The following is a 25,040-nucleotide window of genomic DNA, read 5'->3' as shown; positions in this document are numbered from 1 at the left end:
GGATCCATTTGGAGATGAGTGGTTTCTCTCAGACTTCCTAATCAACCTCCTCCCAAAGTCCCAGCACTGGCCCTGTTGGCCATACATCAGTTCAGGAGGAGGAAGCTGGATGGAAGGGTTCTTTGCAAAGGTGGGGCCTTTTTCCAGTTCCTTGTCTGAGCACACATCTAGGCAAAGTACCTCTGGGTGGTATCTGGCGTCCGCTGAATTCTTAGACACCTCAGAGCAGTAGGCATCATGTGCAGTTCGCTGTGACCTGCAGTGTTCCTATGTGATGCCAGTCAATTAGTTTAAACCAGACTTTTCAGAAGTAGTCACTAATTGTGTCCTTTACTTTCTGGGCACCCAACCTGAGACAGAAGCCTGATTTACAGGAGTGCTGAGCATTCACAGTAGCAACTAAAATCACTGAAGGGTATTCTTTGAGCACATAAAAATGCTACAGAATCTGAGTATTCTGAGAAAATCAGGTTCTACATGTTTCAAAGAGGGTACCCAAAATAAATGGATACTTTAAAAACTTAATTCCATTGTGCCTGAGCTCCCCATCTGTAAAAGGTGGATAATAGCACTCCCTCACTTTAATAAATTTATTTTCTGATGTTTGTGAAGCACTCAGGCCCAGATCCTCAAAGGTTTATAGGCACCTAACTCCCACTGATCTCATGGCTTTAGATACTACAGCCATGAGCATCATAAATTAGCCCACGAAGAAATGAATTATTCTGTCTTCAGAGTAGGGTTTGAATACTGTGCAGTATAAATAAGGCCTGGGGGACACATTGCATGATAATTAAATAGTGACTAACGGTTCATTCAGGAAGCACAAGCCATTCTATGCTTGGAATGAGGTGGGTGACCTGTGGGGGGGAAAATAGCACGGGGCCATGCAATAAAAGATGGCATCATACTGCTGGTGCCCAAAGAGGGTGAATTAAGCTTGCAGGTTCAAAAACCAGCAGCCAATTAAGGACCCCATTTTTATTTATTTTAAACAATTTTGTTTTTAAAGCCAAACCCTGACTCTGGAGGCAGCCTGATCCATGATTTTCAAATGCCTCAGCTTAGCAATGCAGCTTGGTGCCACCTAAAATTCCCCTTATGTTGGGGGACACATGCCAACAAACACCCTCAGTGTATGTAGGCTAGTCCCTCTTCCTCATAGCCATGATCTGTGGGGAGTGCCCTCCCAACCACCCCCTCTTTGGGGTTGCCCCCATCACAGCTGGGGGGGGGGGAGCACTACTTGTGCTCAGGGTCCCAGGCCTGGCGGGGATAAAATCCCTCTCGCTGTCTGTGAAGGGTTCCCGCAAACTCCTTCTGCCACTAAGGCCCTGCCCTCTTATCTATCCCTTGCCCTCCCAAGTGGTCTCACTTCCCCCTTAAGGAGCCTTTCCAGATTGGCCCATGTCTCTCTGACACCGCCCCATTCAGCTAGTTTATTCCTCGGATTGGCTCCTGAGGCCTGGCCCTATCCTGTTCCCTCCGCTGTAGTCCCTTTGCAACTTGGTCACAGCGCAGCCCGTGGAGCTCCCGTTGGCTTCTGGCACAGTCATTCAGGCTGCACTCACCACTCATCACCCCGCCCCTAGAGAGAGCATTGCGGAGCTCCTCCGCCCTTTGTCAGTGTGCGCCGGACCAGCCTTGATTTTCCTCTTGACCCATCTGGTTGCACCCATGTTCTGTCCAGACTCGAGTCCAGGACCACCCTCTGGGCCTGAGCCAGGCTAGCATCCTCCCACCCGCTGCCAGGGACCCGAGTGACCTTCACTCCTCCTGACCCTGTTATTCATTAGTTGTCCCCCATTTTCAGTTGGTTCCCGGGTCCAGTGGTCCCTCCCGCAAGGCTGGGGGAGAGGCCTTTAGAGGTGGGTGGGCTTGCACCCACCCACCTCCCAGGATTTCCAATAAGGCCAGGGACCCGAGCGCCGAGCCTAGGCAATGCCCCATGGCTAGCACTCCCCTCCTCCCAGCAAGGCCCCCAGCCCTGGGTCGAACCTAACATTCCCTTCCCACTGCTGTCAGGAACCCCAATCCTCTCAGCCAGACACACCCGTGCACACTACTCCCTCCTCCCCCAGCCAGGCACGTCTGTACCGCCAGCCAGATACACCACCATTCATACCCACACATTACATCTATCGCAACCAGACACAGCTGCACCCCCACACACACACTCCAGCCAAGCACACCTGCAGCCCCTGCACACAATACGTGTATCCCGCCACTCTTACCTTCACACTACCCCCCCCATCACAGCCTATTATCCTCTCCCCCTAGCCTGTCATATACACACACACACACACACAGCCTGTCACATCCACACGCATCCCAGCCAGTCACAAACACTGCTTTGCAAGGCACTAGTAGGCTTCTTTCACTGAGCAGAGCATAAGACAGGACTGCCTCTTTCATTGCCCTAGCCCAGGTACTTTTGGAAAGGAAATGTTTTCTCTCATTGAGAATGGCCTGGCTTACATCTTTCTCATAAATAATTTTTAAGATGGAATGAAATGTAGTAATGAGTGGCATTTCTTAATTGATTAAAATATATTCCAGAAGGGTTTTTTGTTTTGGCATTAAGAGAAGACAAAGCACACAATACCCAAATGCTTAAATAAAAAAACAAAACAAAACAATAGCCATTCCTAACACACACATCTACAGAGGAATAAACTTAAGTCAGCAGTTCCTCTTTCCATCTCTTGAGAAAAAGATAACAGACTAAAAGCTCACATTCAGCCCATACTTCTTTTTGAGATAGCTTTAGAGAAACACACTCTATTCTATTCCTATAGCAAATGTTTGCCTCTCTCAAGAGGATTTTTTCTGTTTCTTTTCTAACAGTCTGTATCATCCAGACTAATCCCTCACCCTGGTTTAAAAAGAAAAGAAACACAAGGAACGGAATAATTTCAAGGTTGACATTTAAAGCTGTTAAGAGGGATTTTTGTTGCTCTATGTGACCCAAAAGGTGATCACATTCAGCAGACCTTCAAAAAAACAAAACAACAAAAAATCCTAATGACTCAAAAAGAGTACTATACAGAATTGTTTGCCATAATGTAATAGGTTCTTGAAATTGTTCAGTCACCCAGAGAAGCGTGAAGAAAACGTGTAATCTAACAGTAAGAAATCCTCTGTGCAGCCACTTCCATTAGGCCACCACTTTAAATGAGAACTCTAACAAATCCCCAAACCTCATATTTCCAGTGGGACCAATCCTGCAGCCTTCATGTAAATAGTCCCACTGACTTCAAAATTAATTGTAAGAGAGACAAATATAAAAACATCAGTACAGATAACATTTTAGAACTTGGTATCAAAATGGGAAAAATTAAGTGCCTTGCCTCAGAAATTCTTGATTTCAAATTAAAAGAACCAGAGATTGGCCAAAGTGATAAACTTCTAATTCAGACTTCCCCAGAGTTTGGAGATACTCAGATCTGAGGGGTCGATTCATCCCATTGGTAGACCAAAGAGACAGCTGCAAACCTCAGATCTGGATTTTAAATTTGCCCAAAGTTCAGGGGTGTCTTGGTCTGAGGATATGATTCATGCTCATCTTTAAAGCAAACTGAATTACAGCAGTTACAAATTGGAGAGAAAAAAACATGTCAGCAACAGTGAAATGTACCCTTGAATAATAATGCTTATAAACAGGAATATTCAAACCTTCTGTTTACAGATTTCTTTTGCTGCTTGAACATTTGTCATGGGACTGATTTCTTGTTGGAAATATTGAAGAGAGTCTAGAATGCACCATGGCTGCATTATCAGTTTAATGATTAAAAACAATTTCTTCTATGAGTTTCAGGTTACAAATAGGTCTGACAAATGTAAAACTTGCAAGAAGTAGGGTTTCTTTTTGGAGTCTATCACACCATCTGCTGTCGTTTTAGGGAATGTCACACATGTGAATGTGAAACAGCCCTAAAGAAAGTTAAGGTACATGAAATCAGGTTGTTACCAAGGGACACTGCACACTGAAGCTGTCATTTCACAGGATACACTTAAAACCTTTCCAAATCTTAACAGTGTTCTTTCTGCTCACGTAAATAAAATACAGTATTTAACAAAGGGGTAATACATTGTCCATTTGGGGCATCTATACAAATCCATTTTATCACGAAGAAACAGATGAAAAATGATCTTTCCATCATCTTATCAAGCAAATACCCCTGAGTACAGGGGTTGGTAGCCATTGTCTTCCCTCTTGCATGTGAGCACACAGACACTCAGCATTCCAAAGAACTGAAAAGGAAAAAAGGGATCTTTAGCTTTACTATTTCTTTTGGAGGTTGAATTTATCGTATGTTTTATCTATGCTTGAATTAAATTTAACCTCTCTGTGGCAGGGATGTTGCCTTCTACATATTTGTAAAGTGCATTGTAACAGCGCTCTAAACAACATAATACTGAGAAAATAAATGTATCGATTTTCTAAAGGTGTCTTTAAAGGTTACTTTTAAATAGTGATATGGACTCTGGGTTTTCTCCCACTGTTTTTCCCATAAATTTATTTCAGAAACATTAATTCCTAGGCAGCATCTGCTGTGGATAAGGCTGTGCTGGATTTAGAATGTAGATCTGTAATATGTTTAAGCATATACAGGTATGCAATAAAAGACAAAAACATTATGCTACAACAATTAGAAGAGAGCAGAAGTGGTGATTGATGAAAGAACTGACTACAGTCAATTACAAAGAAATAATAGTGATGAGAAGATAAAATTTATTGGACTGTGGAGTAATCAGAAGAAAGTGGTGGAAGCCCCTTCACTGAAGTAATTTAACACTAGACTAGAAAAAATGCTAAAAAATATACTCTAGATGCCAATTCTTGCCCTGACAGTGAACTAGGAAAAGGAAACTTGACTTTATCACCAAATCAGGCCCTCCTCCTACATTCAGATCTGCATCAGTGGACCCTAGCTCCCACATTAATCCAAGTGTAGGACTCGGGCATTAAATAGTAACAACAGTTACTTTGATACAACTCTTTTATAGCATGTATATAATTTAAGAGAACATTTTGCCATTAGCTTTGACATGTCCTCCCCAGTCAATGGGGAAGAGGATAGGAATCTCTGGAAAAATGATAAAAGGGACAATGATAAAGGAGAAATTATTAGATTAAAACTCAGGGACCAAATCTTCTTAAGTATGGAAAGTTTAATGCCAGGGTTTTAAAAAATCTAATTTTTACTCTATGCAATTTGATTCTTTTTTTCCATTTCTCTCAGTTTGAATAATAAAAACAAGCTAGTCAGTTTCATGCTTGCTTGTATTTAATTTGCAGTCAATTTCATTCTCGGGTTCCCACACAAAGGACTATTTGTTTGTTTTTTTAAAACAAAACCTTAGCTTTTTTAAAAAAAAATTCCATGGAGACATTTGGTCTTAAGTTATGGAAAATCTTGTATTTTAAAAAGCTACATCTGGGCTATAGCATCCATTTTAAAAATGTAAAAAAAAATAAAAAATGCATCTCTTAGCAAATGACTAAGACAGTTCAGCCTTTCACTCAGTCCCATCAAGTCTTTTTCTAGTTTTGGGCAGGATCGTCCCATCCCCGAATGCAGGCAGAAAAGAGAAAACTGGTGCAAAACTGAGACACGAAGTTAGAAGTAGGGATACAGCAGCTCCTTGGCATGCTCCCTCTTCCTCTCCCTCAGCCTGTCAAAGCCCCTCCATTCAAAGACCATGCAGCGGGAATGCAGTGGATTTGGTTAGTGTGTTCTTGCAGCCTCCTCTCTGACCCAAACAATTTCCAAGCAGAAATCCCTGGGAAAATAGCTGTTAGAAGCAGTCTTATCTCGCCCCACCTCTCCACCCAGCTTTTGCTCCCCTGGAAATGGATGTCATGCAAAGCCATGGAAAGAGCAGCAAATTGCAGCAAAGTTACTTAAGGGATTGTGCGAGTAGGAAAATGGCACTGTTTTCTGTGGGGGAAGAAATGTACGTCGTTACAATTAAATACCTTTATGATGGCAAATCCTAGGATCACGAGCATAGCATAGCTCAATACAGCCTGTAGCCCGTTTTCCACTTTCTCTGCACAGCCCTGTAGAGATGTGGAAAAGGAAGATTTAGCTGCCATTTGATTACCCTATTAAACTGAGAACAAACCAACAAATCCAATACAATGGGGCAGGTTTTGCACACAATCTCACAGGGGCAGGACCAGGGCCGGCTCCAGCATTTTTGCCCCCCAAGCGGCAAAAAAATAAAAAAGTCGCGATCGGCGGCAGCTCTACCGCCGCTGCTTCATTCTTCGGCAGCAATTCAGCGGCGGGTCCTTCCCTCCGAGAGGGACTGAGGGACCTGCCGCTGAATTGCCGCCGAAGACCCGGACGTGCCGCCCCTTTCCGTTGGCCACCCCAGGCACCTGCTTGCTGCGCTGGTGCCTGGAGCCGGCCCTGGGCAGGACCTTGTGCTGCTCTGCTATGACCCACGTGGTCAACGGCAGCAGCCTTGACCTTGAAACAAGCTACTGCTCTTGCACTGCTCAGGAGATGCACTCGACAGTCTAATAACTCTGCCAGCTATAGTTTCTATGAGTCTTATATGGCTCCGTTCAGTTACTGTATAAAGGAAGTTGCCACATACAGAGCCAGGAGGCTTGTGGTGGTGTCCACAAGGTAAAATGAGGGTTTGTGGGGTTCCAAAGTGGGGAAGATGGGTGCCATTTTTTTCTAAATTAAACCCTATGAATACTGAATGAATGTCATAATTTATTCCAGAATTTGATGTAAAATCTAGGGTTGGTAGCATAATCCTTCTCCCGAGCTGAAGGGTTGATTCATTAGCGAGGTAGCAGGGTCATCTACCAAATCCCCAGCACTCTTCCCACAGCAGCTGGGTTTTCCTAGGTTGTCTCCTATCCAGTACTGACCAGGCATAGATTATGAAAATATTATTACTCATATTCTCATGGTGCCTAAGGGCCAACCAAGAATGAGGCCCCATTGTGCTAGACACAGTAAAAACATAATGAGAGACAGTCCCTGCCCCATAAAGCTTACAATCTAAACAGTCAAGACAGATAAAGATTAGGGGAAAGGGATATAACATACAGAGTGAACATAAGGACAGCCATTCTGGGTCAGACCAATGATCCATCTAGCTCAGTATCCTGTCTTCCAATAGTGGCCACTGCAAGGATGCTTCAGAGGGAATGAACAGAACAGGGCAATTCTGAGTGATCCATCCCCTGTCATCCAGTCCCAGCTTCTGGCACGTTACCTTGGAGATGCAAATGTGAGAACAATCTGATGGCTACAAATGTCGCCTTCTGTGATTTTTAGTGCTTTTAATATTTAAATCCTTTCAGTGGGGTTATGTAAAGCCAAGTCTACACTACAAGCTTTTGTTGACACAAGTTACGTCAGCATACAGCCGCCGCAGTTAGTATACTGCTTGTGTGCATGCATACTTGGTTCCTTGTGTTGGCGCTGCGCAAAGTCACCAGGAGTGCTTGTACAGATGCATAGTGCAATGCATCATTGACAGGTATCCCGGTGTGCAACCCACCACTATCCAGTCTTTTAGGAAGTGTTGGCATTGCACAGTGGGGCAGAAATGAGTTGTGCAGGCATGAGTGGGAGCAAGGGGTCAGCTTCCCAGCATGGAACTGTCTCCGTCCCATAAAAGTCATCTATATCCCATAATTTTCAGGCCTTTTTTAAAAATCCCATGAACCCTCATGGCCTTCCTCACTCTCTGCACAGCTCTGGACTATTGTCATAAGTGTTGCAAGCACAGGACACATGATCCTCCGGTATTTGCAGAGCTACAAGAAGAACCGAATCAGCGGTTTTGTCAAGGTCAGGTTGCTGTGAGACGTAGCAAAAACCAATTCAAGGTTGTTGGTGGCATTCGCTGAGCAGCTGCAGACAGGGGAGCACCGCTGCTGGGCCTGAGAAATGAGCACTGACTGGTGGGATCACATCATAATGCAGGCTTGAGGTGATGAACAGGGGCTGCAGAACTTTCGGATGCACAAGACCACATTCCTGCATCTGTGTGCCAAGCTCACTTCAGCCCTCCAGCACAAAGACACTAGACACTGACAGTGGAGAAGCAGAGAAGTGGAGTGGAGATCGCACTGTGGAAACTTGCAACACCAGATTGCTACCAGTCAGTGGGAAATAATTTTGTAGTTGGAAAATCCACTCTGGGGAGCCATTGTAGTGCAAGTGTGCAGGACCATTCATCATTTCCTGCTACTCAGGACTGTGACTCTAGGCAATGTTCAGAACACAGTAGATGGATTTGCAGCAATGGGGTTCCCAAAACTGTGGTGGAGCGATAGACGACATGCATATCCCTATTTTGGCACCAGCCCACCTTGCCATGGAGTACATCAACAGAAAGGGCTACTTTTCTATGGTTATGCAAGCGTTGTTGGATCACCAGGGATGTTTCACCAACATCACTGCTGGCTGGTCAGGGAAGGTGTATGACGCTTGCATCTTTAAGAGCTCAGGACTGTTCAGGAACTTTCCTTCCTGACCAGCAGATTACCATTGGCAATGTTGAAATGCCAATAATAATCCTAAGGGACCCAGCCTACCCCTTGCTTCCCTGGCTCAAGAAGATGTACTTCAGCCTCCTTGACAGCACCAAGGAAAGATTCAACTACTGGCTCAGCAGGTGCAGATTGCTGAATGTGCTTTTGGTAGATTGAAGGGACACTGGGATGCTGGTTTGTTCGCAAGATTGGATCTCAGTGAAAAAACATCCCAATGGTAACAGCTGACTGCTGTGTCCTGCATAATATCTGTGAAACAAAGGGGGGAAAGTTGCTGCCGGGATGGAGGTGGAGCAGCTGTCTGTTGGGTTTGAACAGCCAGACACAAGGGCTATTAGAAGAGCTTAACATGGAGCTATACGGCCTAGGGAGGTTTTGAAAGAGCACTTTAAAAGCAAGACACAATAGGTCGTTGTGATGTACTGTGCTCTATCTGGCCCTGCTGTTTTGGGGCCAGTCAGGAATTGTGTGACGCTTGGTGTATATCTATGAATATAACACTGTCAATGCAGCTATTAATTTTGCGGTGCTTGCTGTCCATTTATGATATTACACTGTGTTTGTCACTGGTTCTATGAGTTGTGTCAACCTGTACAATAACACATAAGTGGGTGCTTTCAGACCACTGGGCACTCTGCAGCATTTAAAAACAAGTTGCACAAGCACCTGTCAGAGACAGTCTAGTTATAGTTGGTCCTGCCACAGAGCAATAGGCTGGACTTGATGACTTCTTGAGGTCCCTTCCAGCCCTACATTTCTATGATTTTGTGGTATGCTGTGAATTAATAAAGATGAATTACTTTCCAAAGAATAGAATTTTTTGAGAAACAAAACCAGGTCAAAGAAAAATCTGTGCGATTTAAACACAAACACATTAAAAACTTAATAAATTAATGGAACAGAACTTTAACAAGGGGAAAGAACATTCACGTCCATTTTAGCTACATATACAGGAACCGTGGCTTTCACAGGTCAGCATATGTGAAGCTGTGGTTGTCCTGACTGTCCCCCGGGGCAGAGTGGTAGGAGAGGGATGCAGCCCGATGCCACATGGAATGCTGAGGTGCTGAGGAGGTGTATGGAGGTGTGTAATGGAGTTTTCCACAGATTACAAAGGGAGGTGAGCCCATGATTGTTGACCCTGTAGATTCACAAGAGTCTGAAGTATCTGTGTTTGCTGCTGGAGAAGTCCCGTTATGTCCTCATGCATTTCTCACTCCTTTTCCTGATGGTGCTCCTGGGCCTTTCTACTGTCGGCTCTTTCCTTCTCCATACAGTCTGCAACATTCATCCTCTAGGCCCCCTGCTCACAGTCCGATGCAGCACTGGCTTGCAGGATCTCATTGAATATGTCATCCTGAGTTCTCTTCTTTGTCCTCCTTATCTTGCTCAGGTGTTGCACAGGTGTGGAAGGGGAACCCTTCAAGGCTGCATTGGCAGCAGCTACAGACAAAACACACAGAGGAACCATTGTCAGTATAGTCACAGTGGAAAGCAAAAGTTAAGATTCAAAACTCCCTTATAAATAATAATAATAAAAACTTGCTTCCTTCAAGTTTTAAACAATACAGGCTTATTGACACTTCTGCTTTGGCGTGCTTGTGCATGACACCACTCAGAGCTCAAGCCATGGTGAGAACGGCCCAGCAGGGAAGGGAAATGAGGAAGGAATTGCTTGGTTGCATGAAAATGAATATAGGGCAAAGGCTCTGAATACTGGCACCATTTTCTACAGGAAGTGGTGATTTTAACTGATATCTCACTCCTGAGGGTGACAAGAGCACAGCTGCTGCTGTTGTCCCAAAGCCACCCGGATCCGTATGCTGCTAGCCTGTGTACTGCTGACAGATATGGGAAAGTGTCCTACTGCAGAGGAAGAAATAAGGCTGTCAGCCCTTGAATCCTTCAGGAGAAGACTGCATAATATCTCCATGTAAGTTTCATTGAGATCTCTCTGGAAGATTCAAGGGACATCCCTGTGTACATAAACAAACTGCGCCACAAGCCCTGCCTGCCTAACTCTAGAGGGGAATGAAAAGCAGATAACAATGCTACCTCTGTGTTGTGACAGTGTGTACCCCCAACACACTATTGTAATAATCTTTGTACAAGGTAAGACTGTTGAGAGCATGTGGTGAGAGAAACTTTGCTTTGAATTTAACATAGTTTGTTAAGTTAGGCATGAGTTGCATTTTATCTTTATTTCTCTTTGTAACCATTTCTAGCTTTTTTATCTCATTACTTGTATTCACGTAAAATCTCTCTCTTTGTGGTTAATAAACTTGTTTTATTGTTTTATGTAATGCAGTGTGTTTAAACTGAAGTGTTTGGGAAACTCCATTTGGGATAACAGGATTTGTGCATATAAAATGCCCGGACTTTATATGAGCTTGTATTGTCCAGGAGAGGACTGGGCAGTACAAGACATTCATTTCTGGGGGAAAGTCTGGACTGGGAGTGTGCTGGGGTCACCCTGCAGTATAACTCAAGCAGATAAAAGCCTGAGTGTGGCCAGCAGGTTGCAAGTGCACACAGACATAGCTGGGAGTGATTTACATACTAGAGGCTGTTTGTGAGCAGTCCAGCAGTGGAGGCAATAACAGCAAAGGCACCCCACGTTAGAGGTCCGGGGTGACACAGCTACTCACTAGTCTAGATTGTACCCTGGGTATGTCACATTGTGCTGCTACCTCTTCTAGTACGAGTAAATTAATTAAAGTCAATAGCTGTGTCCTGTTAAGTTGGGGGCACCATCATTACATCATTATAATGGAAAATACAATTACACACTTACCCGAGGTTCCATTCCCCGCACTGGGCTCGCCCATGCTCAACTGCCGGACTGAGTGGACTGCAGTGGAGCCTCAAACAGGTCCTGGCTCACGGCATAGCTGGACACCCTCACTCACATATCCCCCATCCTCCTCATCCTCGCTGTTCATGGCCGGGGTCAGTGGTTGGGCTTCTCGGAGGTATCCACAGTGGTCTGCGGGGGAGGGGGTGTCTCCACCAAGTATGGCATGCAGCTCTTTGTAAAAGCAGCAGGTCTGTGGTTCAGCCCCAAATCGACTGTATGCCTCCATGGCCTTCTGATATGCCTGATGCAGTTCCTTCGCTTTCACACAGCACTGCTGCTAGCCCCTGTCGTACTCCTTTTCCTGCATCCCCTGTGCAATCTGCTCATGGATGTCCATGTTTCTATGGCTGGTCCATAGCTGTGTTGCACAGCCTCTTCTCCCCGCAGGCCCAGGAGATCCAATATCTCCGGTCTACTCCAAGTCAGGAGCATGTAGCTACCATGGTCAGCAGCACAGTTACACACAACAATGGAGAGCTGCTAGATGTGCTTACCAAGCTGGACAATCAGGAAAAAGGCATTTCAAAATTTGCAGGGCTTTAAAGGAGGAAGGGCCTTCTGGTCTCTGTGACCCCTAGGCAGTGGAGTTCACAACTTTGCCCAGAGTGGTCAGTGCTAGACATTGTGGACAGCCATTGGAGACTGTTAGGGTCAACATAGGTGCTGCTTCAACCGCAGTACATCGTCCATGGCTCAACACTGCTCAGGGAGGCGTGTTAGTGATTTGCTGTTACAAGGCGCTTACATCAGAGGGAGGCAAATTTAAGTGTAGAGACATGCCCAGCTAGGTCAATGCAAGGCAATGCAACCTAACTTTGTAGTGCAGAGCAGGCCTAAGGAAGGGATTAGCTAGATGGAAAGACAAAGGAAGGGAGGGGGCAGAACAGGTTGGAGCAAAGAGCCAATCAGCACAGGAAAAAGAATGTTTAGAGTAAAAACTATAGAAAATAGTCTGATGAGATCCTCAGTGTCTGTGAGTCCCTGCCTGGACTGCTTTTTGCAGCTGTTCTGCCAGCTTCAGCCTCTGGCTGGCTCAGAGGAATCTAATGATATCACAGCCCATGGTGGCACTTTCCTGTTTCAGGGTAATTTATCCTCACCTTTGTATTGAGATCCTGTGGCTCATTCAGATGTCCTGTGCAGTTCTTAATGTCTTGTTTGCAGCAGCTCAGAGGAACACTGTTATTGCCAGTGGTATTAAACCACTGGGTGGTTGTCCAGTCGGTGTAGTTAGTTACTCCACAACATCGAAGCTGTGAAACAACAAGTAACTAAATTAATGCAAACAGAGTTAAGTTGTACCATTCTTAGGAATGTCATGCAGGTAAGTCTCTGCAAGATGCTGAATAATAAAAAAGTTACAGTATTCTAAAGTAATCCATCAAAACACCGCAGTCACACTGTTGTAAGGTGTAGTGAATTAGACCACTACAGTAGTGGGGTTTGTTTGTTTTTGTTTTTTAAAGGCAAATGCCCTCCAGTCCCATTGAAATCAGAATTCAGAGCTCTCAGCCCTGCACAGGATTTGGCAAATACAGCACTTTTCTTCTTCAGATACTGTACGCAGTCTAAAAATAATGGAAGGAGGAAAAGGGAAGTTGCTTCATCAGCACGTGAACTACAGATAGAACAAAAACAAGATCAGAAATACATCCTTTTCTTTTGTTAGTAATGACAAGTTTCAGAGTAGCAGCCGTGTCAGTCTGTATCCGCAAAAAGAACAGGAGTACTTGTGGCACCTTAGAGACTAACAAATTTATTAGAGCATAAGCTTTCGTGGGCTACAACCCACTTCTTCGGATATGTTAGTAATATTATTTGTGTGGCTACAATCACAATGGAGGACGGATTTATACAAAAAATTTCAGTATGTCAAGAAACTACATAAGAACATAAGAATGGCCATACTGGGTCAGACCAAAGGTCCATCCAGCCCAGTATCCTGTCTACCGACAGTGGCTAATGCCAGGTGCCCCAGAGGGAGTGAACCTAACAGGTAATGATCAAGTGATCTCTCTCCTGCCATCCATCTCCACCCTCTGACAAACAGGCTAGGGACACCATTCCTTACTCATCCTGGCTAATAGCCATTAATGGAATTAACCTCCATGAATTTATCTAGTTCTCTTTTAAACCCTGTTATAGTCCTAGTCTTCACAACCTCCTCAGTCAAGGAGTTCCACAGGTTGAATGTGCGCTGTGTGAAGAAGAACTTCCTTTTATTTGTTTTAAACCTGCTGCCCATTTATTTCATTTGGTGGTCCCTAGTTCTTATATTATGGGAACAAGTAAATAACTTTTCCTTATTCACTTTCTCCACACCACTCATGATTTTATATATCTCTATCATATCCCCCCTTAGTCTCCTCTTTTCCAAGCTGAAAAGTCCTAGTCTCTTTAATCTCTCCTCATATGGGACCCATTCTAAACCCCTAATAATTTTAGTTGCCCTTCTCTGAACCTTTTCTAGTGCCAGTATATCTTTTTTGAGATGAGGAGACCACATCTGTACGCAGTATTCAACATGTGGGCGTACCATGGATTTATATAAGGGCAATAAGATATTCTCCATCTTATTCTCTATTCCTTTTTGAATGATTCCTAACATCCTGTTTGCTTTTTTGACTGCCGTTGCACACTGCGTGGACATCTTCAGAGAACTATCCACGATGACTCCAAGATCTCTTTCCTGATTAGTTGTAGCTAAATTAGCCCCCATCATATTGTATGTGTAGTTGGGGTTATTTTTTCCAATGTGTATTACTTTACATTTATCCACATTAAATTTCATTTGCCATTTCATTGCCCAATCACTTAGTTTTGTGAGATCTTTTTGAAGTTCTTCGCAGTCTGCTTTGGTCTTAACTATCTTGAGCAGTTTAGTATCGTCTGCAAACTTTGCCACCTCACTGTTTACCCCTTTCTCCAGATCATTTATGAATAAGTTGAAGAGGATTGGTCCTAGGACTGACCCTTGGGGAACACCACTAGTTACCCCTCTCCATTCTGAAAATTTACCATTTATTCCTACCCTTTGTTCCCTGTCTTTTAACCAGTTCTCAAGCCATGAAAGGATCTTCCCTCTTATCCCATGACAACTTAATTTATGTAAGAGCCTTTGGTGAGGGACCTTGTCAAAGGCTTTCTGGAAATCTAAGTACACTATAAAGCTTATGATCCCAATACTTCTGTTAGTCTTAAAGGTGCCACAGGACCCTCTGTTGCTTTTTACAGATTCAGACTAACACGGCTACCCCTCTGATAAGTACACTATGTCCACTGGATCCCCCTTGTCCACATGTTTGTTGACCCCTTCAAAGAACTCTAATAGATTAGTAAGACATGATTTCCCTTTACAGAAACCATGTTGACTTTTGCCCAACAATTTACATTCTTCTATGTGTGTGACAATTTTATTCTTTACTATTGTTTCAACTAATTTGCCTGGTACTGACGTTAGACTTACCAGTCTGTAATTGCCAGGATCCCCTCTAGAGCCCTTTTTAAATATTGGCGTTACATTAGCTATCTTCCAGTCATTGGGTACAGAAGCTGATTTAAAGGACAGGTTACAAACCATAGTTAATAGTTCCGCAATTTCACATTTGAGTTCTTTCAGAACTCTTGAGTGAATGCCATCTGGTCCCGGCGACTTGTTACTGTTAAGTTTATCAATTAATTCCAAAACCTCCTCTAGTGATACTTCAATCTATGACAGTTCCTCAGTTTTGTCACCTACAAAGGACGGCTCAGATTTGGGAATCTCCCTAACAGCCTCGGCCGTGAAGACTGAAGCAAAGAATTCATTTAGTTTCTCCACAATGACTTTATCGTCTTTAAGTGCTCCTTTTGTGTCTCGATTGTCCAGGGGCCCCACTGGTTGTTTAGCAGGCTTCCTGCTTCTGGTGTACTTAAAAAACATTTTGTTATTACCTTTTGAGTTTTTGGCTAGCTGTTCTTCAAACTCCTTTTTGGCTTTTCTTATTACATTTTTACACTTAATTTGGCAGTGTTTATGCTCCTTTCTATTTACTTCACTAGGATTTGACTTCCACTTTTTAAAAGGTGCCTTTTTTTTCACTCACTGCTTCTTTTACATGGTAGTTAAGTCATGGTGGCTCTTTTTTAGTCCTTTTACTGTGTTTTTTAATTTGGGGTATACATTTAAGTTGGGCCTCTATTATGTTGTCTTTGAAAAGTGTCCTGCAGCTTGCAGGGATTTCACTCTAGTCACTGTACCTTTTAATTTCTGTTTAACTAATCTTCTCATTTTTGCATAGTTCCCCTTTCTGAAATTAAATGCCACAGTGTTGGGCTGCTGAGGTGTTCTTCCCACCACAGGAATGTTAAATGTTATTATATTATGGTCACTATTTCCAAGCGGTCCTGTTACAGTTACCTCTTGTACCAGATCCTGCGCTCCACTCAGGACTAAATCAAGAGTTGTCTCTCCCCTTGTGGGTTCCTGTACCAGCTGCTCCAAGAAGCAATCATTTAAAGTATCGAGAAATTTTGTCTCTGCATTTCGTCCTGAGGTGACATGTACCCAGTCAATATGGGGATAATTGAAATCCCCAACTATTACTGAGTTCTTTATTTTGATAGCCTCTCTAATCTTCCTTAGCATTTCATCGTCACTATCACCGTCCTGGTCAGGTGGTCGATAATAGATCCCTACTGTTATATTCTTATTAGAGCATGGAATTACTATTCATAGAGATTCTATAGAACATGTGGATTCATTGAAGATTTTTACTTCATTTGATTCTACTTTTTCTTTCACATATAGTGCCACCTCTTCCTCCCCCCCTACCCCCGCACGACCTGTTCTGTCCTTCAGTATATTTTGTACCCCAATGATTGTGTCCCATTCATTGTCCTCACTCCACCAGGTTTCTGTGATGCCTATTATATCAATATTCTCCTTTAACACGAGGCACTCTAGTTCACCCATCTTATTATTTAGACTTCTAGCATTTTTGTACAAGCACTTTAAAAACTTGTCACTGTTTATTTGTCTGCCCTTTTCTGATGTGTCAGATTCTTTTTTATGTGAATGTTTCTCGTCTGATCTGGCCCATACTTTATCCTCTTCCATCTCTCCTCCTGACTAAAACCTAGAGAATCTCTATCAATAGACTTTCCTCTAAGAGAAGTCTCTGTCCGATCCACATACTCCTCTCCTCTCCTCCCAGTAGATAAAACAGACTAAATTTCCACAGTACAATAAAAATTCTTAATATTTATTCATTATGAAAGTTCAGATACTATGGTGATACGTAGCAGCATAGGACCTAAGGCAAAATAAATTCCTGTGGATGACCATTTAAGCACACTCATTTAGGGCCTGATCTATAGCCCATTTAAGTCAATAGGAGCCTTTCTTAAGTCCATTAACTTAAATGGACTTTGGATCAGGGCCCTGTGGTCCAAACCTGCAAGGAGCTGAGTACTCTCAATTGCCACTGAAGTGAATAAGAACTGACAGTGCTGAGCATTTTGCAGAACCGGTTTTAGAAAGTAGCAGACTGATTTTCCCCCTAAAGGCTGCATTCATGGTTTAATGTCTACTGGATATTTTTAAATAATTCTCAGCAGCAGATCAGAAGTTTTCCTACCTGTTCTTGCAAGTAATCCACAACACCAGACTCCGGACTTTTCCCGTCATATTTCTGGAAGACTGTATGCATTGTGCCTTGCACATCTGTTTTTACCTGAAATGAGAATACACAGTGCATATTCTGTATAAGGATAGCAGCTCAGAAGCTTCTAAAATGGAAACTTTAGAAGATACCTAGACCCAGCAAAATTGAGTGCAATGAAAAGTGAAATAATGCTTTTGGTAGAATACTGTTGCCACTTAACCCTGCTGGCATTGTTAGACATAAGTAATTCTCCTATTGACTTTAAGAACCCTCTTCTGTGAACATTCATGACAGCAACCTGATTAGAAGGTTGGTCTGATACCTACTAAGCTAAGTACTACCTGTCTCCATCTTCTTCCAGAAAAATCCACACATTATTTAGGGTTTTGTTCTACACAGCACATGTGTGGGTACAACCCTATTCTGCACTCACACTCCACCCTTGTATCCCGAAGAATTGAGAATAAAGGATCAGATGTGAGAAGATGGGTGGGAGAAAAGGAATTCACAAAAGGAGATTGTGACGTTCTGCTCAGGACACTTAGAGCTGTAAGCCACTGTGTTACCTCTCTGCCTCAGCAAGAGTGAGCTTTATTGGAATTTATGTGTCAGCTCCCTGCCACACCAGTCTGTTTACCTCAGCAGCAAATTCCTCAAGACTCTTCCAGTCTAAACCTTGCTTTGCAGGTAACAATGAGGGAATCCCAGTTCCTGAGTTCCCCCACAGACATCTCTTCTGCAGTGTCTAGTCCCTGTCACTGTGACACTCACAGAAATTAAGTTTGCTGCCTCCAAAGAGACAGGGTACACACCATCCTGTCAGTTTAGTTGAGGACTCACACTTACTTCACTACAACAGCACTGAGATGGGTTACAGTAAAACTAAGAATCAGTTTATTAGCAAGATAAAAAGAGACAGGTATGGTTACAAACAAAACAAAACAAAACACACTTTCTAGTGTCTAAAACTTAATTTTAGCAAGTTACAATCTTTGGCTAGCAGTTTTCTTACTTACATCAAGTTACCAGCATCTCTAGCCCTCCAGGCTAGGGGATCCAACTTCCACAGGATCAGAGGGTGCTGTATCCCATGTCCCTTAAGTGACGGATAAATAAAATCTCTTTTTGCTCCCATTATATTACCCGAAGTCCATTGTCTCTGCCTCAAGAGCTGGGAGGGCTTCCTGAGATGCAGACCCTGACAACCGGTGAGTTCACTAAGCTCCTTCCGCCATTGCTTGTTAGTTTTTTTGCTTTGTTTACCTTATATGTAAATGTACTTTCATTGTCCTCTGCCTGTAATTAAGCTAGTCAGGCAGGGGAATCCACATTCCTTTGTCTAGGACAGGCTCAATGTATGCCTCCCAAACACATTTTAAGAACATATTTCAAGCACACACACATAATTCTTTACACATCATGCATACATATATCACATAATGATATTCATGACCAGTGTGTCACCAGCTTTTATATGATACCTTACTCAATACACTTTTATAGTACAATAAAGTTGTATACAATCAGTTGATTCAACTGCTTTTTCTTTGGGGTCCAGAACCCCATTTCTCACCCTGAAGTGTCTGGACCCTGATTGTCCCAGAGAGCCCTTCTTTTTCTTCAGTATTAGAATAGATGTACTAATTTTTGGCTTACCTTTTCTCTGTAAATGAATCCCATAACAAAAGCTGTCACTTCTGCAATAAAGATAATCAGGATAATGACCAGGAACTGAAATCAGAAGAGAGGTATGGTAAGAAGGATGGCCAGAGTGTTTGGATCAAAATGCAAATTTAGTGCTAAACAAGTCAGGCAAAGTGTGTTGTTATTATCCAGTGTTGTCTCTCCAAACAGAAAGAGCTCCAGAAATTTCAGTGAAACAGCAGCAGAATATAACACCTGAACGGTTTAATAATAAGGGCTCCATGGGATCTCAAAGACTTATTTCAAAGAATAAGTACACCACAAAAAGTCTATTTACACTAGGAACATGTATCAGCCATGGGTTACTGTGAAAGGATGCATCAATTTCACAGTGGCCAGTAAGAAGTTAACTAGTGCCTCACATCTCTAGTAGCCCCACCCTGCTGGACGGTGTGTCAAGCCCAGGGAGGAATAAAAGGAAGGAGCCCAATGGAGCTGGGAGAAGGAGATCTAGGAGAGAGATGCTCTGGATCCCCTGTCCTCCCCCCTCCCATGGAAAGTGCCTGATAAGAACCATGCAGAGGGAGAACTGTGAGAAAAGCTACAAGAGCAGAGAGAGGCAGAGTTGCTGAAATGTTGTGTCATGCACAACACAAGGGGGTCCTCGAGGACAGTGACAGTGCCCTTGGCTCTTCCTGGAGTTGAAAACAGTTTGGCCAACACGGTAGACAGAACTAAACTGTTTTCAGCACCCATTTGAAAAAGCATGCGCCACCCGTGGTCGGAAGATTCTGGTCTCTGACCACCCAAGACTTTGGAAAGAGGAGTCTGGCATACTTTCTGCAAAGGATTCATTCCTGGTTATACTATGCAAGACCAGGAGGGGCCTGTGGTTAACATCTGTTGACAACACAGGTCACTCTCCTCCTGCAGATGTTGCCAAATTGTTCTTGATTTTCAAAACCAAGGGCCAGATCCTCAGCTGGCGAAAACTGGTATAGTTCCATTGAAATCAATGGAGCTGTGATTATTTGCACCAGCTGGGGAGCTGGTCCTGACTGTGCAAAGCTCCTTTTGGACAGAAGAGCAGTCAAGTTAATTGAAAATGGCTGATTGGCAGTTACCTTTCCAGTTATCAGGTACAAGACAGAGCTGTCTGAGAAAACACAGCAGCTGTATTGCTGCTGTTTATTTTGTACCATAGAAAAGCAGATCTGACTGATAAAGTGTGGGTCAGGAAACTACCTTTTTGTTATTTACAGGCAGCTGTAGCCTGATGCAAAGAGCCATTTGCAATGGCCTGAGGAGGAGCAAGACAACAGACCAGGTTAGGATGGCTGGTCTACCCGTAGCTACTGACAGGTTCACCTTCCTCTCAATCTACAAGAATTGGTCACTGCCAGAGGTAAGACACAGGATGGGACCAGAGCTTCATTACATCCAATGTGCCAAATCCTCTGGTGCTAGTATATAAGACTTGTCAGTTTTGCAAGAACACTACTTGTTACTGAGGAACTGAAAACTAAGTAACCATTACTATTTCCTCTGTAAATGTACAGGCAGTTCTGTGTACCTTTCAAGCTAATCGTACATCACAGCTCATTTTCCTTAACCTCACTGAGGGCAGGTCTACACTACCCGCCTGGATCGGCGGGTAGAAATTGATCTCTCGGGGATCGAATTTTCGCGTCTCGTCAGGACGCGACAATCGATCCCCGAATCGACGCTTCTACTCCACCAGCGGAGATAGGAGTAAGCGCCGTCGACGGGGGAGCCATGGAGGTCAATTTGCCGCCGTCCTCACAGCGGGGTAAGTCGGCTCTGATACGTCGAATTCAGCTACGCTATTCGCGTAGCTGAATTTGCGTATCTTAAATCGACCCTCCCCCCCCCGTAGTGAGGACATAGCCTGAGAGAACTGCCCATGTTCTTAAACTGACACAGTTTTCTTTTCACTAATACAAGAAAAGCTTTTCAATAAAGAAACCACGGGGCAAAAAAGAAACCTGACACTTCTTGATGATCAGATCCTCTGCCTTGTGACATGACCGCTGGAATGGTCCAGTGATCAGGGCACTGAACTGGGGGTTGAGGGGGTCGGAAGACATACATCATATGTTTGGCTCTGCTAATGATTTGCTGTGTCACTTTGGGAAAGTCACTTCACTGCTCTGGGTTTCCATCTCCCCTTTGCAAAATGGGGACAACAATACGTACACACCTTTGCAAAGTGCTTTGGGATCTACTGAAGAAAAGTGGTAAGTACCATTACTAAACAACATCATGAGCAGAGTGGCAGGCTAGTGGAAAGATTGTGAACTAAAGCAATCCATTTTACCACATCTTATCTTTAGTCATAAGATGAGGCTCAATTTGTTCCTACTCCTAAAGAATGAGGCATGGAATTGAAGGTGGAGAGACCACCTTCACGAAACAGGTTACCTCTAGGCCCTCCCTGTAGCCAAGAACCACGGCCACCATGAAAGTTTGTGTGCTGACCCAGTTTTGAAAGCTAATAACAGAGTTGCCTATCATCCCCAAGTCTTCAAGACAGTCCCAAATTCTGTGGATCTGTCCCATGTCTTCTATACCAAGTTTATCGAGTGCTTAATGAGCCTGAGATTTGTTATATTAGACAGAATATCAATCCTTTGTGATGCATTAATGTTGCAAGATGATACAGACGTTTTACTGCACTGTGATGTCACAGAGATTGAGCTACCCAGCTGGGTTAGTGGCCTATACCTTAGGACTTAAATACTCAAAGCTCATGCAACCAGAGGTTCAGACCCTAGTAGGGTTCTTTCAACCCTTCAATTCTTCCACAGAATTTACTCTAAGGATCTCTCTGATGAGTCCTTTAAAAAAAACACAAAGTCTTCCTCTGTGCTCTGTGGACGCCATTGCACTTTTTACAAGAACAGGGGTTTGCTCTGTGTGCCTTTGGCCAAAATTAACCAATTCCTCATCCCTGATATTGTGCAGGGCCCTCTATCCCAGAAGAGTCTTTAGTGATGCAGCAGGTATTTATGACTTCAGATTGGTCCTTAGCTTCAGAAATTTGCACTAGATTTGTGGAAACCGTTTACACAGAAACTCCAAACCACCTAAAACATGCTTGGTTCCGGGTTTTATTACAAGCTCAAAACAAAGACTATATCAGCAAACCACTAGGAAAGGTTTGCTGATATAGTTATCCCAACAAACTATTACTACCCTACCCTACCCAAAGAGTGCTTTTGCCAGTATAGCTTATATCAGTTCTTCAGTCAAAATAAGTGATACTGGCAAACAGACTCTTGCTGGTATAACAATATCTATGCTAAGATTTTTGCTGATGTAAAAATGTCACTAAAAATGAGACCCCTGACCAATATCATAAACCAGCATAAGTTTTAAGTGTAGACCTAGCCAAAAATTAGGTTCTTTAAAACTGCTTTGCTGAAGCAGAGCTAATGGACTGACACCAAATATTTGTGAAATAAAAGAGCTATATTCCACGCAGCACTGTTCTGGGCACCCCCGACTTATCATGTTCCAAGTTTTCTTTCTGTGCCTGAAAAGTGGCTGTTAATCTATTTAGGTTTTACACAGTCCCGTCATTGTAGTACCAATCTAAGGCTGCTTGATGAAGGGCTGCGTCATCTGCAGTAGAACCAATGCATTGCAGTGGAGCTTGACTCTGCCCAGCACCTCATCTAGCCAGCTTTAGGGATAGAGTATGAAACGGATTATGGCGGAATGCGCAATACTTACAAGTCCCAGCCCAACACGTGACTCCCGGATAGTGGCACAGCAGCCAATCAGCCCAATGATAAACATCACTACAGCAACACAAATGATGATCACTGCTGGCAGCATGGTGTACTTGTCCTGCACGAAGCTGTCATAATTCTTGTAGGTGTTAATAACATATCCCCCAACGTAGCCAAGACCAGCTGCTGCGGCCTGAAATGCAAAAATAAAATACCAAGGGGTTATTTGTTAAATGTCTTCCTGGGATCATAAATGGAGAAAATATTGGCCTTTTCATTGCAGTCACTATGCGATGAAAAGACCTGGAAAAACATAGGGGTCTGAAAGTAGCAACTAAACCAAACTCTCACACATAGATTAAATTCAGTTCTGGCGTCAGCGGATGCAACAACTAGTATTATATACGGAGCCGTACCTGCTTATATCAGTGCTGAATTTGCCCTAGAGACATTAGATTTAATTTTCAGGAGGATCGTTGAAGAGTAGCACAATAAACAAGTACAAAAAGTCCTGCGTATCTTTCATAGGGACTCACCTATTTCAATTGTCTGTATTATGAAAAAAACCCTAATTTATAATAATAAATAATAACTTCTTGCCTCAGCTGAGCTCTCTGGAACCCACACAATCAGTTGGGATGTGTAGATGTGCTAAATCTTGGAAATATGTAAGAATTTCTTAAAGTTTTTGTTTATTAACTATGTTTGTGGTCTTGTTGTGATGGAGTGGGGGATTTTCTTATTTTCTTAATGGTTTGCATGAAGAGTGTGGGTGACTCTATTTTCCTGTGTGTTGCTGGTTTAACGAGGTGGTGGAAGAGGGTGTTTGTTGTTGCAGAGGGCCAGGTGTGACATCGCCTAGCGGGCTGGACCCTGGACAACGGCCTGGACACAGTGACCCAGAGGCTGCCCTGTTTTGGCAACCAACCCAGTGGGAGGACAAAGGAGCTGAGGAGAGAGGGCCCCGGTGATCTGAAAGGCAGCCGCAGCCATAGGTGCTGGAACTAGGAGGGCTGGGAGTGCTGCAGCACTCCCTGGCTTGCAGTGGTTTCCATCATATCCAGGGTTTACAGTTTGGTTCAATGGCTCTCAGCACCCCCACTATACAAATTGTTCCAGCACCCCTGGCCACAACCAGTTCTGACCAGTGGGGCAGAAAGGATGGAAGAGAGAGGGCCCAAGTGATCTGTTAAGTCCAGGAAAGAGGACAAAGGTCAGAGGAGGGGCTTAGGGGGGGAAGTGATAAAGGATGGTTGGCTGGAAGGAGGGGGCTTCTGGACTGGGGACAAAGAGCAGCCAGAGCCCATCAGGACTGGGGTCAGGACCAGTTGGGCTGTACTGAGACTTGCCAGGCTCGAGGGACCTGAGAACTTTCTGTGCTGAGTTCAGACCTTCAACAAACCCTTCTGTTTTATGCTGGTTGAGAGTCACTGCAGTTTAGAGATTGGGGTTGCATTGTTCCCTCTGGGTGTGGAGGCCCCAGGAGTCCGGAGCACATGGACTCCCTGAGGGGGGCCATAGTGAGAGACACGCGTGCTGAAGGCTCAGAGAGGTGCAGTTCCAGGAGATGCTGGAGCACAGGGCTTAACCCCAAAGAGAGTGTGACCCCCGAGAAGGGCTGTCACACTGAAGGGGGCTCCTCCCAAGGTGAGGCGAGGCGAGGGAGCATGGGGCCTGTGAGTCCATGACACCTGTGTCATAGCATTTTCATGGTATAGCATTATTGTTCGGTTGTATCAGAGTTCAAGGCATTCCAGAGGTTTAGCTATCATATTAAGTAAAGAAAAAACCAACAACACTACACAGACACACAGAACAATTTTAAGATAATTAACAAGCACCTCAAGGAGCCTCAGGTCTAGATTCAATGAAAAACATGACAAAGAGGACACCTCTCATTCTCAAGCTGGTTTCTTGTATTTTTATCTATGAAAAAGCACCTTGAGAATTGCATGTGTCATCTTTGTCACTTGTTTGATTTAATCTAGACCTTAAGCTCCCCGAGGCACTTATTATTTACTTGATAATTGCTATGCCGACCTAGGACCCAGTCATGCACGGTGTTGCGCTTTCTCTGCTTCCATTGATTTTAATAGATCAATCCTCTGTATGTATATGTATAATGCTATAGGCGTATGATCCATTAATGTCAATGGGGGTTGCGGGTGCTCAGCACCACCAAGAATTGTTCAGCACCTCACATGATGGGGTCCTACATCAACGTGGTGACTTTCAGGTAAATAGTTGATGCCTGGAGGAGCTTAAGGGCTAGAATAAATAAAAAAGATGATGTTTCCTCATTCTTAACCACAGCTGACTCCAGTGATCATGGGGATATTTCTCCATGGCTTGTTGCATCAAGATTCTTGCCTAGTTCAGTGAATCCTTTATAAGCTTAAAGAGCCCTCGTGTTGTGTCTCTGGTCCCATCTGAAACAGCTCATCTACTGTGCTAAAGTTTATCAGTGGTGTTAGTGATCTTAAATCTATGTAGTGCTTCCCTCATCACAGATTATTCCAAAGCCCTTCACAGAAGCTGGGCCTGTTCATGACCGTGCTGAGCGCCCACAACTTCGACTGGACACGATGATGCCCATGTAAAAG

At 43.8% G+C, this 25,040-nt stretch overlaps 1 protein-coding gene across 1 annotated transcript in view; it reads right to left on the bottom strand.

Annotated features, from left to right (window-relative positions):
- Positions 1-2,910: 2,910 nt before the first annotated feature.
- The window catches only part of LOC112109672 (tetraspanin-36-like), a 54,760-nt gene continuing 32,630 nt past the window's right edge, over positions 2,911-25,040 (bottom strand). The window contains exons 2-7 of the mRNA XM_024204259.2: positions 22,439-22,630; positions 18,695-18,769; positions 17,012-17,107; positions 12,494-12,646; positions 5,984-6,067; positions 2,911-4,254 (exon numbers count right to left, since the gene is read on the bottom strand). Coding sequence (XP_024060027.2) covers positions 4,168-4,254; positions 5,984-6,067; positions 12,494-12,646; positions 17,012-17,107; positions 18,695-18,769; positions 22,439-22,630 — 687 coding nt within the window. The 3' untranslated portion in view covers positions 2,911-4,167. The remainder of the gene's footprint in view (positions 4,255-5,983; positions 6,068-12,493; positions 12,647-17,011; positions 17,108-18,694; positions 18,770-22,438; positions 22,631-25,040) is intronic.

The sequence above is a fragment of the Terrapene carolina genome, unplaced genomic scaffold, assembly GCF_002925995.2.
Source record: "Terrapene carolina triunguis isolate 2854851 unplaced genomic scaffold, T_m_triunguis-2.0 Scaffold69, whole genome shotgun sequence".
NCBI classification, from domain to species: domain Eukaryota; kingdom Metazoa; phylum Chordata; order Testudines; family Emydidae; genus Terrapene; species Terrapene triunguis.
This window is presented reverse-complemented; position numbering and strand designations above follow the sequence as displayed.